The 15,758-nt window shown below is 44.5% G+C and overlaps 1 protein-coding gene across 5 annotated transcripts in view; it reads right to left on the reverse strand.

The window, feature by feature from the left end:
- thoc5 (THO complex subunit 5) overlaps window positions 1–15,758 on the reverse strand; it is an 85,119-nt gene that overhangs the window by 51,604 nt on the left and 17,757 nt on the right. Inside the window, exons 2-6 of one of the 5 annotated variants that reach the window (XM_055074610.2) lie at window positions 14,545–14,849; window positions 8,259–8,347; window positions 6,067–6,216; window positions 4,598–4,708; window positions 1,160–1,257 (exon numbers count right to left, since the gene is read on the reverse strand). In XM_055074610.2, the coding sequence (XP_054930585.1) occupies window positions 1,160–1,257; window positions 4,598–4,708; window positions 6,067–6,216; window positions 8,259–8,327 (428 nt within the window). In that variant the 5' untranslated portion in view covers window positions 8,328–8,347; window positions 14,545–14,849. Of the gene's footprint in view, window positions 1–1,159; window positions 1,258–4,597; window positions 4,709–6,066; window positions 6,217–8,258; window positions 8,484–14,544; window positions 14,850–15,758 lie in introns of those variants that run through there. The other 4 variants (XM_055074621.2, XM_055074606.2, XM_050185395.3 and 1 more) reach the window with 4 other exon arrangements.

The raw sequence follows: 15,758 nt of genomic DNA on the forward strand, positions 1-15,758 counted from the left end.
GGGGACTTCGCTCTCCGAAACTTGAGATAAGCTCTCCTAATTTTTTGTATTAGTGTGCGCAGCTGGTGATTAAACCAAGGCTTATCCTTTGACCGTTTAGATGAGATAACATGAGTAGGAACAAATGTATCGCGCAATTCAAACAGCTTGTCTTTAAACAGCTTCAATAACTCTTCAATGCTCAATTCATCAACTAATGCATCAAAGGTAGGAAAATATGACTCAAACGCTGAAATTATAGCCGCGAAATCAGCCCTCTTATACACGTAAATCTTTCTGGGTTCCTTTTTCGGCATGGATACATATTGAACGTTTATATCAGCAGTAAAAACACAATGGTCACTTAAGCCGGGAAGTACATTCACATTTGTTAAAATGTTCGGGACATTACATAAGAGCAAATCAAGTACGTGACCTGTGCTGTCGCTCCGTGACGCATCACGAATGTACTGTTGAAACGTAAAATCACAGACGAGATCAAAAAATGCAGAGTACACATGGCCAGCGACCGACGCTACCGGGTCATCACACGACCAGTCTATACCAGGAAGATTAAAATCTCCCCCTAGTATTATGATATCGTTCTCAAGCGTATCAAGGAAAGCAGACAGCTGAAGAAACTGGTCGTATGATGTTCCGGGAGGACGGTAATATGATCCAATAACTAGACTTTTCCCATTAGATAGCCTCACTTTGCAAAAAACAGACTCAAGATCGGCTGTAGAACCTTCCAGTGGAACACAAGATAAGCTTGAGCGAACAAGAATAAATACCCCTCCCCCTCTTGCTCCTCGATCACGTATGAAACAATGATAGCCATCTGGAAAAACTTCAGAATTTAAGACACTCGAGTCCAACCATGACTCGGTGCCAATAACTATTGACGGCTCAAGTGATCTAAGAAGGATATGGATATGATGCTGATGATGGTTTAATTTAACAGTCTCAGAAAACAATGGTAAAAGAAATAATACCTAAATAATACGTAAACATTTTGGAACGAATATTTTCACTCCCGTCTGAAATGTTGTTATTCATGTTGTCATTATGTTCACAAATACCTTGAGCACCCAGTACATAATATATGTGGTGTATAGCTTGTGGCAGCCTTAATTAAGTCAAGCTAGGAAGAATCTGAAACACGGAATGCATGCCTCACCTGAATTCCATGCACTTGGTGACCTCTTTCTGCAGATGCATCACCTCATATGTCAGGTTCTGCAGCTGGAGGTGGAAGTTGTCCACTTTCTGCTTCTTCTGTAATGGAAAATGAGCAGCAGCAGGAGCATGGTTGGGTGCAAACTTGCAAAGGAATGATATGCTTATTTTTCTTTAAAATCTTGTAATGTGAGAAAATGTACCAAGGACAGGCTGGAAACTGCAGAAGTAAAGAAAAATAAAATAAAATTAAATTATGGAGTTTTACATGCCAGAACCACTTTCTGATTATGAGGCACGCTGTAGTGGAGGACTCCGGAAATTTGGACCACCTGGGGTTCTTTAACGAGCACTGAAATCTAAGTACACGGTTGTTTTCGCATTTCACCCCCATCGAAATGCGGCCGCCGTGGCCGGGATTCGATCCCGCGACCTCGTGCTCAGCAGCCCATCACCATAGCCACTGAGCAACCACAGCGGGTCGAGATAGAAGTATTTCAGTGCCACGGACCCTTGATTTCAGGAGCGGAGCTTCACTGCAAACATAGATGCTCTCTCCACTTGCTCCGTCTAGCCTCCACAAGTGAAATTCCTTCCCTACATTCTCCCATACCTGAGCTCGAGGATCGCGTGACGCATATGTCACAGGCCCCCCCTTCAGTTTTTCTTTTCTCCTCACTTTTTTTCGGTGGGGCGCACTTCTGCTGATGGCACCATGCGGGATTTTGTGCGTTGTGCACAAGGAAACTTGACTAGTGGTATAAGTCAGTGCTACACGAACACTGAAGCAGACACAAGTGGATCATAGCACACGATCGCGTGCTGGAACACTGTAAAAAATTACATAGTTTCGGTGTCTGCACACGCAAGTTCGACATGGGAACAAGCAGACGAAACGGAATTGCATCTCTCTTGCTGCGGCAAGAAGTAAAACAAAAAACATGCAGCCATTCGGCTTGTGCGTTTTATTATTTCTCTAACCTTTAATTCGTCTATTCAAGCAACATATTACACAAATAATAGATGTTGCCTTGAATAATTCTCCAAGCCATGTGTCAACAAGCACAAACACGTGTACATAGGCACACTAGCGCGTGTACGTCATCCTCCGACTTGGAGTGTGGTGGCCGCGAGTAGAAGGGCAAATGGCGTTTAGTTCGAAATTTAATATCTTTCTGCGGTGTGTAGTGATGTATTAATTTGCAGACATGATTGCTATCGCGCATTGTATGCTCTGCACTTGTCTGCTCAAAATGGCCAGACCTGGTGAGGGGCCCTTTAAGGAGAACAGAGCTTTCGTAAAGGACAAAGTCAACCTTAGATTATAAAAATTTATTATGTTGCTTTAGAATGTAAAAGAAAACATGGTTAAATTTACCCAACTTTATCGTGGAAGAAGTCACTCACAGAAGAAGAGCTACCTTTTCACGCTGCTCTGTTTGTGCTAGCCCTATCTTTGCCCCTTTTTTTTTTCACTTTTTGTGCTGACCTCTAACTCAAAGCAAGCAGAAGTACCCAGCAGAGCATGACGAGACCAAATACATTGAAAGTAATTGGTATTGTGGAAAAACTGTAAGGCTCTTTATGTCAAAATTTCTTCTGTGAATAGGTCATCTCATTTTGTAAAGAATCAATCAATCAATCACTTGGCATGAAACAAACATCATGAGATTTCCAGGAATGCAATATAACAATCTATATTGATTTAGTTTTTGTCTTTAGCAAGTCTACCTAACAGAGCCTTCAACTCTGCCGCATTATCAAGGCATTCAAACAATCATCACAGTGTTAACTGAGCAAGCATGACAACAACTCAGTAAGCCCTGTGTTACGCTACCATGCCACTGTTCACAACCGCGCTGCCCTGTGTAGTTCCACGGTCATACAAGGGTCACGTGGTGTGTGCTAGCTTATCTTACAACTACAGTCAAATCTTGTTAATTCAAACATTCGGTTTATTCGAACTGGCACCGCGGTCCCGTCAAAGTTATGTGTATTCCAATAAGTGAAAACGCCCAGTAATTTGAACATACTGCACTCTGACAATGCTCTCAGCAGCGCGCCAAATCACGCAGCGGCACCTCCAACCAGCATTCCTCTGACCCCGCCATAAAGGAAGAGCTTAGGAGAGACTCGTCAACGTTGTGCGCAAAGAAAAAAAAAAAAAAGACTGTGGCGGAAATTTGTGCACAGGCGTGCATCACCGATTACCTCTGTTAGGGATGGTTTAGAGAGTTCTGTTAGCCCTGCGGGTCTGCCTTGTACCCCACAGAGCCCATGTATAAGACGTCTGAAATTTCAGATGCAAAAAACCTTTGCCGTCCGATTTTCCTGACTATTTGCCCTGACCGCAGGTGTGAAACGGCATTAATCGCAGGCACCACCACCGCCATTTCGAGTATCACGCCACCTTGAGCCGGCGCTCTTGCACGCAGATCCGCTGGCAGCCGTAGCCACACCGCGGCAACACTAGGCCTAGCTACACTGAAATTCGATACCAAGCTTCTTGCTATTTGGTGTCGTGTTTTTCATTGAAAGAATTCGCTGCTGTCAGCAATAGTGCCGACTCTGCCTATGTAATCCTTGCCAATGGCTTAGGAGCGCGAAAAGCATGGCGCGTTGCATAATGTAGGTTCCCGGAAGTGAACTTCACCCTAATACAAGAGACTTATGTGGAGAAGCATACCAAAAGTTCGAAGGGCCCATTGTCACGGGACATGGTGTGTTTCCCTAAATTATACACGCGTGCACCCGCCGTTTCCTATCCTAGTACGAGCACAGATCCACCTAATAACTGACTATAATTTGTAAATACGTGGGAATAAATCTTGCGCAACTTACCACTCACGTGTTAGCTCAGTGCACATGCACCACTGCAGGTAAGTCCTCTATTCTCTTAGCTTGCTTTAATTCGAACTTCTTTTCATTCAAACAAATTTTCAGGCCACTTTGAGTTCGAATTATCTAGATTCGACTGTATTCAACAGCTTTAAGAAGCACTCTCTGAGAAGGAGTGACGGGTACAAAAATTGTCAGGCCTAACTGCGACTAAGCTACTCCGACTAGCAATCCAGACAAAACACGGGGCCCAAAGGTGGGAGATGAAATTCAAGACGATGAGCAAAACGAGAACAAGGTAAAAGCAGGAGCCAACGTTTTGACAAGTGGACTTGTTTTTTTCAAGGCTACATATACATTCCTCGGCACAGTATATATAGGTAGGGTTCTAAAAGGGTATATGTCGCCTTGAAAAAGACAAGTCCACTTGTCGAAACCTTGGCTCCCGTTCTTACCTTGTTCTCATTTTGCTCCTCTCACTAGCAATGACACTCTTTCTATGGCCAACCAAACACACAATACGAAGTACCTCACTAACAAAGATATTTAAATACTGACATAGTTAGCCCAGCTGTTCAGATCAAAGAGAGAAATACAGCACCTCATTGACAGCATCCTTTGCCACTTTGAGCCGATGCTTGTCCAGGCGGTTGATCTTCTTCAGTCCCAGGAACAGCAAGGATGTCTCCACCCGAAGTTTTTCAATGTCAGCCTGATTGAAAAAAATGAGTGCACGATCCCACTGAGTTAACAGAAAAACAGAACAAAGAGATCTCAAAGGCGATGCCAAGGCACCCTCTATTGTTCGCAATGCCCTGGATTCTGCATCATTTTCAGACAGCAGTAATGATGTTATGAGTTTTGGTATCAACAATTCCTATTTTCACTGTTTTTCCATGACGCATCCCCTTGAATTTCAAACACAAAACTTTGCACTTTCTGAAACTGAGTCCTTTACATGATAACAAATTTTGTTGCAGCTGGCATTTAACTTACATTTAAAAGCAGCATTGTGCATCTACACTGATCAGTAATTAAGCAGTGCCAAGCAAGCCCTCCCAAAGTAGTAGACACTCGCGGAAGCTGCAATGCATTTGTCCAGCTTGCCAAGCATATGGTAGGCTCAATTACAGTTCCACTGTTATTCATATTTTCTCATTACTGTTCCTTTTACACAAACAAATACTTTTTTTTATTACTGCTCCTAAGCTAATTCAGCAAGTAAACAGCTAAGAAAGCTCTGTACAGTGGTGCCTCGCATAGCAAACTTAATTTGTTACGTGAGAGGGGTTTTGTTCTGCAAGAAGTTCATTCTGTGGGACACATTTGCACATTGTTTCCCATGGGAAACCCATTAATATGTACATGGACCTTAGTTGGTCATGCGAAAAGAAAAATTACACATACATGTTAGAACTGATTTGTCAATTTATTTACCAAGGAAAGAGAAAGTTTGAGATCTAGAGAGAATGAATGAATGAATTCTGGGGTTTCACATGCCAAAACCACGATCTGATTATGAGGCTCGCCATAGTGGGGGACTCTGGATTAATTCTAACTACCAGGGGATCTTCAACGAGCCCCCAATTCATAGGACACCCCCAATGGGTGTTATTGCATTTCGCCCCTATCGAAATGTGGCCGCCGCAACCGGGATAGATACGGAGAGAAGTTGTGGAGGATGGAGAAAAGGAGACTATTTACAACAGTGTTTACACCCATCTGCACTTTAAGAAAGAATTCTCAGTTCAACCTGAGTTAAGTCTCATTCAGCTAGATCAGGCAAAAGACAGTGCTGTGAAGAACTTTTATGTCCCTTTTCTGGTGTTTTTTTCAAATATCCAGGAGCAAAGAACCGAGCCAAAATCACCTGGCTTTGTTTTTTTCTTCAGCACATTTCTGATGAGCAGACAAGAGAGAGAGGCTAGGCGAGGAAGAATGGTGGCCTAGAAAATGTGCAGGCGTGCCTATGCGCAGAAACATCCTAGTCGATCCAGAGAAACTGGGTTCCCTCTGTGAAATAATCACTGAGTGAGGCACCACTGTAGTGTCAAAGTGTTGCACTCATACCACGGATCTCCGCTGCAGCTTCATTTCGAGGATCTTCCTCATGTTTGCCTGAATCTCGCCGCAGATCCTCCGGAATTGAGCCTCGTCATCCTGTGGGTCGCGTGTCTTTGCCTCTTCCTCCTCTATTTGGAAGTAGTCCATGTGGAGATTCTGCACAAAAACAGGGGTCACAAGTGGCGTCAGTGGAAGTATTGTAGCAAACAGCAAATCCAGTTGCTGCAATTTCATTTCCATAGGTTGGCATACATACTCAGCTTCAGAATCATATTCACTGCACATTGATTCCACAGATGTGGGATAGAGTGTGAGCAAGTGACGAAAGGCATGATTGGACATGGGCATGAAGCAGAATGAGTGCCAGTGAGTGTGGGTGGACAGGAGTACAAAGATGAGTGCTGGTTAATGTGCAGCGAGTGTGAGTTGGCATGGATATAAACAGGAGTATTGATCAGTGTGAGTTGACACGAATACAAGCATTAATGGGTGCTGGTACGTGTGAATGAAAAAAAGGTAAGAATGTAAGTCAGGGCCAAGGGGTGCCAAGCACATCATCTGTGCTATGTGTCCAGCCATTTCCTCTATCCATTGTGTCCGCATGTTGCTGCCGTATGTGTGCGACAGCACAACTCGCTGGATTTGTTGCACTAATAAGAACTGTAATGGCACCATGTCTTTATTGGCTACATTGCGGGTGCTATGCAGAATCAACTTATAAAATAAAAAGAGATCTGCTTCGCAGCAAACTAAAACCTTTGGTTCGTCTTTGGCGTGTACTCTATGTGCAAGGTTTGCCCCTGCCAGTACAAATACGCTTCAGGCAAGCTCTGCATATAAACAACTGTACTGGAGCAGAAGATTACAAGTTTACAAGTTACAAGACTTGCAAGTTCATGATAGGACTAAGCATATGTGCACATAGCACTGGAAGCCAGTGGTCCGCATCCGATACAAAAGCACCAACACGAAATGTGCCCACTCTAGTGCAACTGAGTTGCGGGGCTTTTTTGGAACCTTGATATCTCTTCACGTCAGACATGCTGTCACCTATGATACCACTAGAGATGTACTGTTTAACGGTTCTATACTCTACGAAATCACTCAACGAAACAACAAATGGTACCTAATTATCTTCGCTGTAACCAACGTATGCCTTCAACAACATCAATGCTTTAATAAAGCGAATAATTTTCTAAAGCGTTCAGTCATTTGCTTTATTTGATAATCATTATCGATGGTTTTTGCAGTTTTTCCCTAATGTTTCGAGTATTATCACCATGATGTGTATTTCAGATGATCAGATTGTCCCCGTGTTGAAAGCAGTCTATACTTGCGGACAACTTTCCGTGGCTAAGAAGGGAAAGCTACGGACGCGTGGCTGGTGCACATGCGTTACCGTGCCGAGTAGTCCGGCAGCGTTTGACAGTGCTTTTGGTTGTTAGGAACAGACGCTGAATCGACGTAGCTTCCACGTGCGACGGTTTCGCTTCTCCCCAGGCACGGATGGGAAAAGCCGCAAAATAAGCAAACCTTTACACTCAGTGGTGTGCTCGAACTTATTTAACCACTGCTAATAAGATGTTAACGTTTTGTCTTCCCCAGCCTAAACGAACGTGGATTAAAACGCGGGACTCTTTTCAGAAGCGCTCTCACTTGTGCGCGCTTTGCCTCAGTAGCTTTCCCTTCATAACCACAGAAAGTTATCTACGAGTACAGCCCTCAGCACTATCAGACGGCTCTTGGAGTGATGTGGTGTAGCACGTAACGCCAAGGCAGAACCGAGCAACTTTCTCTGGTTCCTCTGCGCATAAAAACCAAAGTACGAGACAAGCTGCCCCGAACCAACACCCTTGCAGCATATCAGAGACAGAGAGCGAGCCTCAACATACGTCCCTACAGTACCTCAACTAGAGCACCACGCTATAGAATAGCCTCTAGCAGATGCAGTCGGAGAACGCGGTGATACATTGTAGGCTGTTGCTGCATGTTAGAAGCGGCGGGGTTCTCGATCTGGACATCATAGCTACCCTTAGCATTGATTGGATTGTAACAGAAGCGTATCTGTAGTACAATAAGAGAAGCGATTTCAGTGCGCAACCTCTAACACCAGCATTACTGATTGCAAATGAAAGCGGCAATTTCAGCGGTGACAGGAATACAGCAACCGTATATTTGCTACGAGACACCCAACTTACCGGCCCCGAGCTGGAGTTGGAGACATCGTTAGAGGTCTTTGACCGCTTCACCTTCTTGTCCCGGCTCATGATTGGCACCGATCGAGCAGCTATGCACAAGTCATACGTGCGAGCTGTCAGCACATCTCGCGAAATGTCAGCGAGTATAATCAAATTTCTCAAAATCAACACGCCTCACACAAATACTACATGCGCGACGCCATGAAAACGTGATATCGATCACTCAAGCGCTGTCTGAGAGCGCGGGAGGCGCGGGCAGCGTGTTCTCGACCGTTGCGCCGCCATATGCCACCCGCACGTACCACGTTTCAAGGCACCGGCGGCGGCGAGGTGGTCGTTTCTGGTCAAACGGGAGACACATGGTGCGATTTTCCGTGCGATCTTTCGTACGGCGCGTCGTGTGCGACTTGCCGCATGCGGCGATTCGGGACACATGGTACGAATGAGCGAGCGGCGGGTAGCTCCGCCCAGAGCCGGCGCCCCTGCGTGGAAGTTCGGAATGCTGCATAACTTCGAACAGAAAGTGAAAGCAAACGTATTTGCACAGCTCCCTTGTTTGAAACAAACGATGACAATATAAACACGCATATGGAAGCACTGTAGACGTGTTTCCGCAAGGGGCGTGTTTCCGCAAGGGGCTCCTTTGACAGCCGCCGATGGGTATAGGAGCCGGCAAATCTGGCCGCTGACGTTTACGCCCCCGTTCACCCGGCAAACCGCCCGCGCTTGACGGAATACTGGACGCCCTAAAATTCTCTATTATTGAGCCATGAACGTACTCAGGCGGCGGCTTCTTATGTCAATGCCGCGTGGGACGCAGCTTGAAAACGATCTGCGATGCCCACAAAACAGTACCAACAGCTCATAGCTTCGCGCACTGTGTTCTTGCCGCTTACATAGTCTTGAAGAGATGCGGGTCCGCTTAACTTCAAAGCGATCTGCGAAAGTTGCAGAATGAGGCGTTAACTGAGAGCAACGCCAGCCCTGTGTTTTCGCCGCTTCGTTGCCGTTGAAGCGGAAGGCAGCGCAAAGGCAAATTCGTTCGCTACTGCGGGCGCTATCTCGAAAGCGGTCGTCTTACTACGGGACGGACGAAGGGACGGTTTTCTCTTTGGGTAAGCATACAATTTGGTTAAGCCAGGGACGCAAAACCAAATACATCTGGGGCGCGTGCCATGGCGCTTCGGCGAAAAAGTACCTAGAAATGTAGTACGTGCGGGCGGCGCAGCGATCGAGCGCTGGGCTTGGGGGGAAATAGAAAGAATAGAAACGCGTGAGCCGGCAGGCATAGCTCGCTCGGCCATCGAATCCGACACCGGTGGCGCTTGTGACACGATCGCTTGCAGCTCGTATAACGAAGCGCCTATGTTAGTCGGCAAACATGTACAGTTATCTCACGCTTAAATTGCAGTACATTTGATTTCATTGGCGCCGACAGAAGCGAACGAGCTTGCGATCGCAGGGAGACTGTGTAGGCCTAGCTCGCCGGCCGTCTATCCGAGGCCGAGGGCCCATGCCGATGCGTCCGCAGCTCGTAATAAAGCGCCTAAATTCATAAGCTCCATTCTGGTCGTTTACGAAACATTCATTTGAGGGATCGCCAGCTGTTTGTGCGCAGGCGCGAGTAAGAGCGGGTGCGAGAGAGAAAATCTGGGTGCTTTTGCTCCTTGAATATTGTTGGTTCTTTATTCAATGATATGACTCTGCCTAGGCACTACGGAGGAGGTTTCCTAGCGCGTGTTGTGTAGGCGTTTCTCCCTAGGCGTGCCGGCATTGCGTATGGGTCAAGTTTACGCTCGGACGCCGAGCTGCCGGCGCTGAAAAATAGCTGAAGCAGCGGGCACTGACGACCGCTGTGTCGGACAGACTGTCTCGCACCTGCGGCTCTCGTGCTGTCAGTCGTGGCGGATCATAGCTTTCTTGCGCCTTACGGCGATGTACCTTGTAAATAACATCACAGATCTTTCTATGGGAGCAGTAGCGACCGTAGTAGCGCACGGGCCGCATACATGTATGTATGCTTTATTTCCACAAAAAACTAAATACAGCTTTGCGGGGGTAAAGTGGGGAAAAAAGCTGCTCGTAGCAGCTTGACTAGCCCCAAATACCCTTAAAAATACAAAAAGAAAATAAGGGAGCAGCAGCGCGGAAATACAGTTTTCCCAAGTACACACATATTCAAGCATTACAACATATCATGCACACGCATCGCAAATCAGGCGAGGAAAAAAAAAAAAATACAACAAAAACAAGATGTGAGCAAGCAAGCAAAAACACGAAATCTCACTGCACTTCAAAAGCACACAGGCATTGTACAACTCACATGAGAGAAAAAATCAAGAATATCAGGAGGAGAACAAGTTGCAATATCAATTTTATTAACAATAAGATCGTTTAATAACCGAGGTAGTCTGGAGCACAGCATTTGTGATCCATAGTTTGTGCGCGATTTTGGTACGTGCCAGTACTCTGGCTTTCTTGTGCTGTATGGAGTTTCGTGTAGTTTTAAGTTAGCCATAGAAGTAATGTAGTTGATGTTCTTTTTCTGTTCATTTTTATACGCAAGCACTAAACGATACTTTAAAAGGGCCTGTACTTTCGGTGTGTTAAGTTTATGAAATAAATAAGCTGAAGGGAAATCGTATGGTTTATTGCAAATAGCGCGAAGAGCCTTCTTTTGCAGTATGTACAGCCTGTTGATATTTGTGTCAGAAGTGGTAGCCCAGACCGAACAACAATAATTTAAATGGCTGAGAAAAAGTGAATTATATAACAAGCACTTAATAAAGCGAGGAAGATAGTTCAAGGAATAAAATATTCCAGTGATTTGTGAAAGCTTACTAGCAAGAAAATCTATATGGCTCTGCCACGTCATAGTATGATCAAAAAATACACCTAGCGATTTTACCGAGTGTACAAGTTCAATTTTAGAATTGTTCATTAGCAAATCTTCCTCTAGAGTAATTTGCATGTTCTTAGCGCGAAATAACACCGCCTTAGTTTTTTGTGAATTGATAGTCAAACCGTTGTCAGATGACCATGTGTATAGTTTATTCAAAACTGCATTAGCTCTTATAATCAATTCGGCAGGGCGGTTAGATGAAAAGAATAACGTAGTGTCATCAGCATAGATTACGTAACGCGTATCAACATCAATGTTTACTAAATCATTAATAAAGATATTAAAGAGGAGGGGCCCTAAAATACTGCCCTGGGGTACACCTACACTGACCGATCGAACTTCAGATTTAAAGCTATTTACTTGTACAAACTGCTTTCTATGACCAAGATACGACCTAATCAAGTCAAGCGCATTGCAGCGTATACCGTAGTAGTTTAACTTACTAAGCAAGAGATCATGATTTATAGAATCGAAGGCTTTTGAAAAATCGACAAATACTCCCAATGTTAGCAAACGTTTCTCAAAATTATTTAGAATTAGTTCTTTCTGTTCAAGCAAAGCTAGCTGTGTTGACATATTTTTCCGGAAAGCGTACTGATGCTTAGTTATCAAGTTGTGCTTGTCCAGAAAGTCTGATATTCTGCAAAAAATTATTTTTTCCAAGCACTTCGAAAATATTGGGAGAATAGACACGGGTCTATAATTAGGTAGGGCAGTTTTGTCACCTTTCTTGAACAATGCAACTACTTTTGCCATCTGCATTTTATACGGGAACACACCGGTAGAAAGGCATATATTATAAATATGGGCTAGTACTGGAGCGATAATATCTATTACAAATTTCACAGGCTTGATTTTAATGTTATCAGCATCGCAGGAATTGCTATTGTTTAGTGCGGAGAACAGTAAAATTACTTCTGAAGTGTTTGTTGGACGCAAAAGAATTGAATGCACACAGTTCGTTGTAATGAAACGGCAGGCGTTTTCATTCACATTGCGTTTAGGTAGATTAGTGAAATAATTATTAAAACAGTCGGCCAACTTCTCGTCAGGTATGTCCGCTCCATCAGAAATTATTCGCAGCCCTGCCGCTGAATTGGGCACTCTATTCAGCAAAGAATTAAGCCAATGCCATATCTTATTGCTGTCATGGCTGCAAGATGCGAAGGATTGCTTATAAAATGCAGTTTTCGCAGCACGTAATTGCTTAGTTAAGCCATTTCGAAATGATTTAAACACTCTTAAATCATCAGGATCCCGAGATATGATGAATTTATTGAATAACCTAGCCTTTTCTTTTATCTTTTTAAATAATTGAACAGTAACCCAGGGTTTACGTATCCTTGATGGAGCGGACACTTTAGGAACGGAAGGAAAATGTTTAACATAATAAGAAATGAACGTTTCCAGAAAAGCCTCGTAAGCACGATCAGCACTTGTAGCAGCAACAACACTGTCCCACACTACGTGACTTAAGTCATCGCGAAAACACTCTAGCCGTTCTTCAGTTATAATTTGCGAAAAGCAAACTCGTTCTGGTGATCTTTTATCTTTCCGTTTGACAGTGAGGAATACAGGCATGTGATCACTCAAGCTGTATGAAATAGTGCCACATTGAACACTGTTTGATCCGTAGTTAGTAATGAACAAGTCAAGGCATGTGGAGGTATCACAGGTAATTCTGGTAGGAGTATTGATAACATTGGAACACCCATACGTTTTTAAAAGCAATTCAAAATCACGTGTGATATTGCAGTCAACCATCATGTTTATATTGAAATCGCCACCACAAATAAATTTATACTGTAATTCAACAATGTATTTTAATAATTTCTCAAAAAAGAGAAAAAAGCCTTGGAGATTACCTCGCGGTGGTCTGTAGATAACAGAATAAACAGTGCGCGCATGTAACACAGACAATACCTCGTAGTCATCGTTAACACAAGAAAACTCTTGAACACAGTTCACATTAAATGAATCGCACACGATTAGGCTAACCCCGCCACCGCGTGAGTTCATTCTTGATCTTGCAAAGCACTCGTACTTTGGTGGACACCAGGGGACCGTACAATCACTGTACCACGTTTCAGAAAGCATTATGAAATGAAAACGTAAGTTTAGGCTGCTGAAAAAAATGTCAAGTTCATCCTTTTTATTTTTCACTGACTGGCAGTTAATATGTATGCATCTAATCAATCCACCATTCTGCGAGCTTGTATTATCATGAAGATCCGACGAACGCATTTTATTCGAGTGTCCCAACATCATTTTAAATGCAACTTACTTTCACTCCCATGCTCAAAAAACGATCTTATCCAGATCAGCAGGCGACTTTATCAAGTGTGCGCGATCGCCCTCACTCTTTCTTAGGAACACTTTTCCAGCGCGGTGCCATGCAAAGCGGAAATTATTTACACGCGCCCATTCTTTCGCAGCTCTTAGGAGCATTCGATTCTGCGCAGTCAGGTTTTCCGTGATAAACATTCCATGCTGAGCACCTGACAAAACTCTCCTTTTGTTCAGCCATTGTTCCCTTGTTGACTGGTTGGAAAAGCGTACGATAATGCCGGGAGGCCTGTCGCCTCTGGTCTGAAGCCGGTGAATCGAGGTAACAGTTTGTTCAGTCAAAGGGGCAAGTTGCAGTTTTGAGGCAATGACATTCATTTTATCTATAAGACACTCGTTGTTGTCTTGATTAACACCGTGAACCTCAATATTTAGTTTTCTGCTGTGGTACTCAAGTTCATTTATCGAGGAGCGCACTGAAAGCAATTCTGCGCTCATGTTTTGCTCCTCTAGTTTGCAAACTTTGTTCTTGAGCGCCTTTAGGTCATTGTCATGCTTCGCAACGGCCTCAAGAATTTTGTCATACTTGGTTGATAATAGACTCACCGATTCCTCAATATCGTTTACCGTTTGCTTGAGGGGCAGTAATTCATCAAGTTTCCTGCTTATCTCGACCAGCATCGTGGCTATTTTTCCATCAGTTTCCTTTGGCACAGACGAGCTCTGTCCTACTTTGCCCTTACGACATGACGAGCAACGCCAAGATTTCCTATAGTCTTCCCCTTTACTCCGGTACGTGCTCTCAGAAACTCCGGAGCATGCAGTTCCGATATGATAATAGGCTGAACACTCCGAGCATTCCATAAATTGGTCATCGTCCTTAAAGGTACTGCGACACTTGCCACACTCCGATTCATTTGAAGGACCCATGACGACAAATAGCAATCAGTGATTATATAGATGCAGGAAAATAAGGCACAAGTTTCAATCGCAGAGATTGTTCAATGGCAGCAGCAGCAGCAGCAGCAGCAACAAGGAAAAGTACGACCGAACGTGTACACAATTAACAGAAAAAGACCATGTGTAAGAAGCACAAACCTGTAAAAGGTTGCAGAGCCACGTCAGATTGCCGTCTGTATTCCGCTGCCGCTGCTGCCAAATGACCGGGAGAACACAGCGCAACCCATATAAGTAGCAGCAGAAGGGGACCCTTGTGACCTATCCGCAGGATGCACGTGATTCACGGTGAAGGATAAGCCAGGCGCCAGGTAGATGAACTAGTCTTTAGGCACGAGGAGTAGCAGATTATCTTGCGCATGCTCTTTCCATCCACGTGGTCCGGCAATCCTGTCTTCGGATCAAAAAGATGGCCCCAAGCCGGTAGGCGCGCAGCAGAGAAAAATCTGTAAAAGGTTGCGGAGCCACGTTAGATTGCCGTCTGTATTCCGCTGCCGCTGCTGCCAAAATAAATAAAGTCGCGGGGCGAGTCATATAATAGGGGGCGAGGAGTTAACGGAGTCGCTATCTGTCGGAAGCGCCTCCCTTGCGTAGTATGAGGGATCACGCGGCGCGCTCCTCATAGGTTGAATTCGCTTACGGCGCTCAATAAAACACCACGCGGCAGCCCTTCTGGACATATATGTAAGTACTCTCAAAACGAGGGAAGTTTTTGACTGTCGATATAATAATCGTGGGCAAACTGAAAGCACAGAATTGTTTACAGACGATATCTCTTTGCCGAATACGTACAGTGAACGCCACTACGCGCGGTCGCCGCGATGGAGCCTCCCGAACCGGCTTCTTGCGTGAAAGATAGGCAAACGCTGAAAGTAAACTATGCGAAATATGTTCTGATAGTGGGTTGTCTGTGTAAACAAATGGGACATAACAGAATGAGGCCTCATTGCAGCGATCGCGCGGGTTCGCAGCGACTGACTGCGCGTTTGCATGCATGTCCGCGCAGAATGTTTAGCTTTCGCTGTGAGCGCGTTTTCGCACCGTGCCGTGAGCTTTCGGCCGCAGAATATGTGCATTTGACAGTACACTATAGCAACCATTGTTGCGTGGACGCAATCAGAACTGTTCAAAAATAATTTCGTTATAGAGACTTCGACGCCTACGTCAACTGTGATGTGCCGTCGCGACGATTCAACCTTTTTTTTTGTCTTCTAAATTCTTGGACATTTCAATATTATTTCTCAAATTGCGTCGCACTGTATGTTTATCGGTCTTCTCAGCGAGCGATTTCCCTTTGCTTCTTTTTTGTAATCTAGTGCATTAATTCATAACACAACCATGACCATATGGCATGC

Source organism: Dermacentor andersoni, chromosome 3 (assembly GCF_023375885.2).
Source record: "Dermacentor andersoni chromosome 3, qqDerAnde1_hic_scaffold, whole genome shotgun sequence".
Classification (NCBI taxonomy): domain Eukaryota; kingdom Metazoa; phylum Arthropoda; class Arachnida; order Ixodida; family Ixodidae; genus Dermacentor; species Dermacentor andersoni.